General features: G+C 38.3%; 1 protein-coding gene across 1 annotated transcript in view; it reads right to left on the reverse strand.

Annotated features, from left to right (window-relative positions):
* LOC115213994 overlaps positions 1–9,451 on the reverse strand; it is a 21,098-nt gene extending 11,647 nt beyond the window's left edge. Inside the window, exons 1-3 of the mRNA XM_029783004.2 lie at positions 9,327–9,451; positions 7,735–7,781; positions 3,509–3,608 (exon numbers count right to left, since the gene is read on the reverse strand). Of these exons, the coding sequence (XP_029638864.2) occupies positions 3,509–3,608; positions 7,735–7,781; positions 9,327–9,451 (272 nt within the window). The remainder of the gene's footprint in view (positions 1–3,508; positions 3,609–7,734; positions 7,782–9,326) is intronic.
* Positions 9,452–9,665: the final 214 nt, after the last annotated feature.

The raw sequence follows: 9,665 nt of genomic DNA on the forward strand, positions 1-9,665 counted from the left end.
TGTGTGGTAAGTAGCTTGCTAACCAACCACATGGTTCCGAGTTCAGTCCCACTGCGTGGCATCTTGGGCAAGTGTCTTCTGCTATAGCTCCGGGTCGACCAATGCCTTGTGAGTGGATTTGATAGACGGAAACTGAAAGCCTGTCGTATATATGTATATATATGTATATGTGTGTATGTGTGTGTGTTTGTGTGTGTGTGTTTTTCCCCCTAGCATTGCTTGACAACCGATGCTGGTGTGTTTACGTCCCCGTCACTTAGCGGTTCGGCAAAAGAGACCGATGGAATAAGTACTGGGCTTACAAAGAATAAGTCCCGGGGTCGATTTGCTCGACTAAAGGCGGTGCTCCAGCATGGCCGCAGTCGAATGACTGAAACAAGTAAAAGAGTAAAAAGAGTAATAGTAGATGTCATTTTCATATTAGCATCATGTGACCAGGCCTGACCAGTAGGTGCCTAGCATCCAGAAACCACCTTGGATTTGTCTCAAATCTCTCATTCTTCTTCTATTGTCCGGTGAGACGGACGGGTCCTTTGTCCTCACGAAACTTTGTCATAGGAAACTGAATCAAACTTATTAAAATCTATATAACTTCTAGCAAAAAAGTTGGGTACCACTTTATTTCGTTTGCCTACTCACTCATGTGTGTGTGTGTGGGTGCGTGTGTGATTGCACATACATACATACATACATACATACCATACATACATATCTGTTTTCTTTACTTGCTTCAGTCATTAGATTGCAGCCATGCTGGGGCACAACGTCGAAGGATTCTTAGTCGAACAAATGTACTCCAGGTCTTTTTTTTTTGTTAGATCCGGTTCTTATCCAATCGGTCTGTTTTACCGAACCGCTAATTTACGGAGAGGTAAACACACCAGCATCGGTTGCAGGCGGTGGTGGGAGACAAACACAGACACACACACACACACACACACACACACACACACACACACACACACACAACGTGTTTCTCTGAGTTTCCGTTTAACAAATCCACTCGCATTGCTTTGATCGGCCCGAAGTTAAAATAGAAGATACTTTCCCAAGATGCCACGCAGTGAGACTGATCCTAGAACCATGTAGTTGGAGAAGCAAGCTTATTACCACACAATTACACCAACGTTTTGCTTTCAAAATGTTGAAGTTTAATTTTATAAAAATTTGTCCATTTTCTTTAATTTTTATTTGGTAGTTTCTGTCCACCGTGTTAGGGGAGGTCTTTCCCCTCTGACATTTTATGTTGAATGTCAGCTATCAAAAATATCGCGAACATTTTTTAAAAATCTGCTCACCTTTCTTTGAATCAATTGGAACGAATACGCACAGAAAAAGGTCACCCCAATTTTGAAAAATAAATCACAAAAAAGTAATCCAGAAACGATAAGGTTTCGAGGCATTTTTTGTCATGGTAAAATTCAATAATAATAATAATAACAATTCTCTCTACTATAGGCACAAGGCCTGGAATTTGTGGGGAGGGTATAATTGATTACATCGACCCCAGTATTTGACTGGTACTTAATCTATTGATCTCGAAAAGATGAATGGCAAAGTCGGCCCCGCCGGAATTCGAACTCAGAACGTAGCGGTAGACGAAATATCGCTAAGCATTTCGCCCGGCGTGCTAACGATTCTGCCTGCTCGCCGCTCTTAATAATAATAATAATAATAATAATAATAATAATAATAATAATATAATAATAATAATAATGATGATGATAATAATAATAATGATTTTAATTTAGGAACATACACACTGAGCAAACGTAATAATGTAGTACTCAATAAATTTGCTTTAAGTCACTCGTATTTATTAACAGTTTGACTATGCATGGGGTTAGTCAAACTGTCATTGAAAACTGTTTTATATATGTTCCTCATGCTTCCTTTGAAGAACTTTCCCAAGAGCGATGCAATTGAAGCAAACCTGTTTTGATGCAATTCGGAATTTCGAAAGTTAATGATTGAATCCTCTTCAAGAAAAGAGAACTGGAGTAAAATAAGAGAAATGCGATCCCAGCGAATCATTGTAACGATTCTGCGTCCTGTCCTCAGTTTGGACAATCTTGCAAATCTTTGGCCGAGTTAAAGTCACATCAGAGACACAAACACAAATGATAACAATTATACTAAACCTCCAGGCTCTCGTACGTCGAAATCGACGGGAGAGCCCGTCATATATTATATATATATATATATATATATATATATATATATATATATAATATATATATATATATATATATATATATATTATATATAGTATACACATATATATATGTGTTTGTACCCCCTTCGGTCATGAATGACTATGGGATTGCACATAAAAAGTTACCTTCTGATGTACAAGCCCAGGCAAGGTTGTTTATGGAAGACGAGCAGTCGCTCATGCATACCGGCCTCCCCTCTCCACGCCATCGATGTTATCCAAGGGAAAGGCAAAGGCCGATACAGCTTGGCACCAGTGACGTCGCAGCTCATTTCTACAGCTGAGTGAACTGGAGCAACGTGAAATAAAGTGTCTTGCTCAAGAACACAGTACGCAGCCCGGTCCGGGAATCGAACTCATAACCTCACGATCTTAAGCTCAACGCTCTAATCACTGAGCCATGTGCCTTCACAATCACTGAGCCACGCACACACACACACACACACACACACACACACACACACACACACACACACACACACACACATGTGCGTGTAACGCCGTAGACTGCGGTAATCGTCCTGAGAAATAATCACGCATAGACGTTAGGTGCTAAAAATACACGGATTATATCGGTCGACGAAATTTCTTCAGCACTTTACGACATCACTGACTATTTAGTCAGTGTCAGTTTTCATGAATTTTAGATCTGACTTGGATTCCTGCTGCTGCTGATACGCAGTGTACGCTGAAATCATGTGATACAACAGTCCCATCCGTCGGTGCTTACGAAATCCCCTTAAGCTATATTATCTGTGCTTTTTTAGCACCTAAGCATCTATACGAGCTGATTTCTCAGAACGATACCGCGATGTACTGTTAGTCTTTACTCATAACTTGCTTCAGTCATTTGACTGCGGCCATGCTGGAGCACCGCCTTTAGTCGATCAAATTGATCCCAGGACTTATTCTTTGTAAGCCTAGTACTTATTCTATCGGTCTTTTTTGCTGAACCGTTTTTTTGCCACCAGCATCGGCTGTCAAGCGATGTTGGGGGACAAACACAGAAACACAAACACACACACACACATAAGTTGGGTGTGAGAATTTATATATATATATATATATATATATATATGCATACATATACATAATCAATCACACACACACATATATATACTCGTTACTAGATTCAGCTCGGCCGAACTGGACACTGCCGTTATATCGTTATATAGATAAACGAGAGAGAGAGAGAGAGAGAGAGAGAGAGAGAGAGAGAGAGAGAGAGAGAGAGAGAGAGAGAGAGAGAGAGAGAGAGAGAATGGAAACAAATAGTGTTGCAGCTTTACTTACTTCTTGGTTTTCCGTCGATACACGAAGATGCACCAGATGCAAATGAGAAGAGTCAGGAATAGAAGACCACCGAGTGTGCTGCACAGTATAATCACCAACACTGCAATACAGAAGAGCAAGAGTAGTAGTAGTAGTAGTAGTAGTTGTAAAAGTCGTATGGGCAGAAAATGAAACAGAAGAAAAGAAAAAGACAAGGAGAAAATGTTGAAAGGAATATATTCTAAGCTCGAGTCACCAACCGATCAAATACATGCGACACACACACACACACACCACACACACACACACACACACACACACACACACACACACACACACAGATATATATAAATAAATGTCTGCACACACATGCGCGCGCATGTATATATGCATATGTATATAGTGAGTGATTAGGAAGTTTACTTCTCAACCCTATGCATTTGGGTTCAATTCCATTATGCGTCACCTGCAAGTGTCTTCCACTAAGGTGCCGGACCGACTAATGCCTTGTGAGTGAATTTGATGAACGGAAACTTTTTGGAAGCCCATCATATACGCATGCGTGTATAAATGTATATATATATATATATATATGTGTGTGTGTGTGTGAAATCTTGTATCCCTGCCGTAAGGCTTCATTTCCTCATGCGCCAGCTTAGTTCAATTCATCCTTAGTCGAAAGACACCTGTTATTATGTCCTGTTATTATTTTTATTGTATTTGTATGTGTAACATTCCGTCCTTCGTTGCTTCCTTCTAAGGAATCTAATGCTCTTTGCTTAGTTTTTCCTTGGAGCTGACCAGATTGGAGCAATCTCAAGTATAATCAGCCGAAATTGCGAGGATAATCTGGTGCTTAACTGAGGAAAGAAAACTTCGAATGACCCATCCTTGTTTTCTTTGTATCGTCTATCTGGATGTTTTGTTGTCGCAATCTTGTATCACCTAGCTGTCCGGATGTTTTGCGTTCTCGTCCCATTTTGTATTTATATATATATATATATATATATATATATATATATATATATATATATATATATATATATATATATGTATATGTGTGTGTGTGTGTGTGTATGTATGTAAGTATATATGTGTATGTATGTATATGTGTGTAAGTGTGTGAGTGTGTGTATGTGTGATGGATCTTTTTCTTTTTCTATTTTGCTACAGTGGCGTATGGTTTTGGCTTTCAAGCAAGGAAGAAGTAATGTTTAAAAGCTTGTTGAAGAACACAATCGATGTAAAGAAAGAAGAAATGCTTTCAACCAGGAATCGAAATAGATTGTGGAATCAGTTCAAATTCATGTGGTTTTAAAAACGTATCTGTTCCTTATATTTTTGCCATTTTGCAAAAAGATATTTCGCAGTTCAGTGAAAACCATAATTTTGCTGGTGACATTTTCAATTATTTTAAAGAAAATATTTGACTGAAATCAACTGAATTTTCAGAGGAATATGTTTCATTGTAATTAACTCAATTATTAAACGAATAAATTTTACTAAAGCCAATTGAATTCTCTTTGGAGTTAATCTTATTGATTACAGTTGAATTCCCAACGGAATACATTCTATTGAAAACTAACTCAATTCGCTACCATGTTTGGTTTACTGAACCGAAAATATATAATTTTTTTTTGTTTAATTAAAATTGTAACAAAAATGATAAGGAAAATAATTTGTTTTAATGAAAAATATTCTCAGAAGGAGCAAGGGAAGTGACTAAAATCTCAGTGGAGTATATTTTACTGAAAGCAACTCAGTCCTTAATGATTTGTATCTCTAAAAGCTTTGTGCTCTACGAGTAATCTTCAAACAGTCTGCCAGAACGGAAACTCCCATAACGAAACAATCACCCTCAAAGCAGTCTATGTGGCTAAATCTGCCAGAAATAGCAGTTTAAATCTCCCTCATATTACTTTCTACCGCCCTTAAAGGAAAATGAGCACACTGGTTAATGCAGTCTTAGAAGAATATACGGATCTTTTCGGTTTGAACGGCAGTTTTTTTTAATAATTTCCACGTAACTAAACACTTTTAAACTTCGTATACTGGTAGAATGTGTTTATAAAACATCTTTTTCTCTTGGCTTTATTGAGAAAATTCTATAGTTTGTAAGATATTTGTTGTTATTTTTCTTCAATTTCTGCAATTTCAACCAATCAATGACGTCTATTGAGGTGGAAACATTCTGTGCCGTATGAATATGTCCCTCGTTTAAGAAACAGATTGGGTTTATTTACATTTCTGAAGAAAACAAGATACCCTTCCCCCCACCTCTAACCATAACTAACTTATTGAAATGCAATAGATCAATACTAGGGTCATAATAATGGGTGACAATTTCATATGTCACCGCTAGAAAAAAACTGCCGTTCAAACGGAAAAGATCCGAATATACTATAATTGAAAATAAGACAGGATTGTTATGGTTGAAAAACTGTTAATCATATGTTAGTTTGATCAATGTTGACTTTGAACTAAGCAACAACAACGAGAGTGGAGGCGCAATAGTCCAGTGGTTAGGGCCGCGGACTCGCGGTCGTAAGAACGCGGTTTCGGTTCTCAGACCGGGAATAGTGAATGTTTATTGAGCAAACACATCTAAGCTCCACGAGTCTCCGGCGGGGGGTGGTGGGGTGAACTCCGCTATACTCTTTCACCACAACTTTCTCTCACTCTTTCTTCCTACTTCTGACACAAAGCAGAGGAACCATGGTGTAACCCACTATGGTGTGGTAAACTTTCAGACCCTAGTCTAGATTGCGAATCCTCTGTAACCCAGGATGGTTCAGCTCTCCACCCGTTAAAAAGCCACCGTTTACGGAATGGCGATAACAACGTAGCTTTCGCGCCCGTGCAACCGCCAGTCTATCGCGTGTGGTGGGTGGATCTTCAAGTTGCCACACGCATTCTTAGTAGCTTAGAGTAGGCTCGAATTAGTGATTATTCTTTGTGGCTAATGGCGTGAGTCCTGATTGGAAGAAGAAGAAGACAACAACGATAACAACAACAATAACAACCGTCCAACGGACTTTTAATACTACTGTATTAAAAGTGACTCATAAAATTTATTGTTGCTAAATGTTCAGCAATATAAGAGGAAAGCAAAATATGAGATAGAGAAGATTAAATTAACTTCAGTAAGAAACTTGAACAAATTCAGTTGGTAGAGCATCAAACGTTTAACCGGAGGATCGTAAGTTCATGTTCCCTTAAAAGAATATTTTACTAACGGTGCTTCAAACATACTCGCAGCTAACAGATTAAAGCAAGTGAATGAGGAATAGCTAACAATAACAGTTGCTAGGAATATTGAGCTAGGAATATTGAGCAAGAGATAAGCTCTATTTAAACTTGAAATATACCCGCAGCTTCAAACATGCCCGCAACTAACAGATTAAAGCAAGTAAATGTGGAATAGTTAACAATAACAGTTGCTAGGAATATTGAGCTAGGAATATTGAGCCACAAGAGATAAGCTCTATTTAAAACAAGATTTGAACTTGAAACGTCAAAAAAGAGAAAAGCATGAAAACTTGTAATTATTTCGAAACTTTACAGTACTTGATGGAGCAAACACAGATTTGAACTTGAAACCCAAAGAGAATGAAAACTAGTAATTATTCCGAAGCTTTACAGCACTTGATAGAACAGACACAGATTTGAACTTAGAACAGAAAAGATTGCGTTTATCTGCTCGGCGCTCTAACGATTCCGCCGAGGTCGACTTTACTTTTCATCCTTTCAGAGTCGATAAAACAAGTACCAGTCAAGCTCTGAGGTCGCTGTGATCGACTTGTCTCCTCTCACGAAATTGCGCTAGCCTTGTGCCAAGCTTGCTTACCAACTACATGGTTCTGCGTTCAGTCCCACTGCGCGGCATCTTGGGCAAGATTCTTCTACTATAGCCTCGGGCCGACCAAAGCCTTGTGAGTGGATTTGGTAGACGGAAATTGAAAGGAGCCCATCATGTATATGTATATATGTGTGTTGTCTCTGTTTGTCCCCCACCCAACATCGCTTGACAACTGCTGCTGGTGTGTTTACGTCTCCGTAACTTAGCAGTTCGGCAAAAGAGACCGATAGAATAAGTACTAGGCTTACAAAGAATAAGTCCTGGGGCCGATTTGCTTGACTAAAGGCGGTGCTCCAACATCGCCACAGTGAAATGACTGAAACAAGTAAAAGAGTAAAACTGTTATTATTAATTAAATAATTAATTAATTTATTTATTTTGGACTTACATTTTCCATTAACTTCACATTTTTCTCCGAGGAACCATGTTGGACAGCTGGAGATAAAAAAGCGATACAAAATAGCCATAATTAGTAATGTTGACGAGGACAAGACTCTTACACCACCATCTGTTCCAAATTTCTTTCAACGAACAAATAAAAGCAAAAAGCACAAAAATGAACAGTAGAATTCACGACTGGGAATCAGCTACGGTGTTTTCAATAAAGCCAACAAACTAAGCCAACAAACGTCAATGTACGGCGATAAAACATGTACTTGATCAATTCGAACATTAAATACTTAGACAACCTAAATAAAAAAAAATAGTTAAATTAAAATAAAAACAAAACATAGAAGAAATGAAATAAATTCTCAAAGAAATTAAATGCTCAGGCATTTCAAACATTTAATGACAACCAGTTTTATGTGAAAAGCATATGTCAAAAGCTGTTTCATGTGAAAATTTCGCATAAGTTTCTTTTCTTAAAAATATATAGTCCGTGTATTTGTGAACAAAACCATCGAGACGAGTCAGCTTATAGGTCATTGTTGTTGTTGCTCTTGTTGCTGAACCTCAGGATAGCTTTATTCGAGCAGATCTATAATCAAAGGCATTTCAGTCGTGACCACCCCGTCTTTTTCTTTTGTACAGAGAACCTAGGGCTACGTAATGTAATCCAAACGTATATTCTTGTCCAAAATGGTTGTTATTTTCAGCATATTGGCAATGCCGCCTTGTGGTATGAACATACTAGGTAGGTCCTCGTGTATCTTGAGGTCTAATTCTGTTTCGTGTATGCTTTGGTTTGTTGTCAATAGATAAAAAATATAGGACCCAAAGCATTGACGTACTTAGAGGCCTATAATCCTGCTAAGTCACTCCCGCCCACTAGTGGAGGCGTGTGGCTTAATGGTTAGGATGTTGGACTCATGATCGTAAGGTTGTGGTTTCGATTCCTAGACCGAACGACGCGCTGTGTTTTTGAGCAAAACACTTCATTTCATGTTGCTCCAGTTCAATCAGCTGGCAAAGATAATTAATCCTGCGACAGACTGGTGTTCCGTCCTGACGGGGAATATATACGCCATGAAAACGGGAAACCGGCCCTTATGAATCTAGAAAGTAACTAAATTTTTTTAAAGCCTGTTGCTTATTCTATCTATCAGTTTGCCGAACCGCTAAGTTACTGGGACATAAACACACCAACACCAGTTACCAAGCGGTGATAGGACACACACACACATGCACACACACACACGCACACATTCGACGGACTTCTTTCAGTTTCTGTCTACCAAATCCACTCACAAAGCTTTGATTGGCTCAAGGCTATAGTATTAATGGAAGACTTTTGTCCAAGGTGCCACTCAGTGGAACTGAAGTTGGCACCATATGGTTGGAAAGCAAGCTTCTTACCACACAGCCACACCTGCATCTATATGACTGTAGAATTCTCAATATTTTTGAAAAAAGCCAAAAAAAACAAAAAAACAAGCAAACAAAAAAAGCATACTAAAAGACAAAAAACAGCAACAAAAAACAAAAGAAAATAAAGGCGAGATATTCCTTCAATATTAAAAGAAAAAATGTTGGTCTTACTCGCAAGTGACTTTTCCATTACTCAGTTGACAGGTACCATTATTCTGACAGGAACACCGGTTTGCGACTGAAAAAAATAAGCATAATATATAGAGAAAAATGAAATAATAGGGAAATATTTGCATACAACAATATATCAGTGATTGGTGAGATGTCTTTAGTAATAAATGATTAATGTTCGTGCATGAACAGAACTAACAAAGATGTTTGTGTTGTTTTTGGGTGAGATGGGGAACTGTAATGTCAGATGTAATGTCAGATGTACACGTACTTTTGTTTTGTGTGTGTGTGATAATTTACCCACCTACCTATCTACCGACCTATATGGACAATTCATAT

This window comes from Octopus sinensis, linkage group LG7, assembly GCF_006345805.1.
Source record: "Octopus sinensis linkage group LG7, ASM634580v1, whole genome shotgun sequence".
NCBI classification, from domain to species: Eukaryota; Metazoa; Mollusca; class Cephalopoda; order Octopoda; family Octopodidae; genus Octopus; species Octopus sinensis.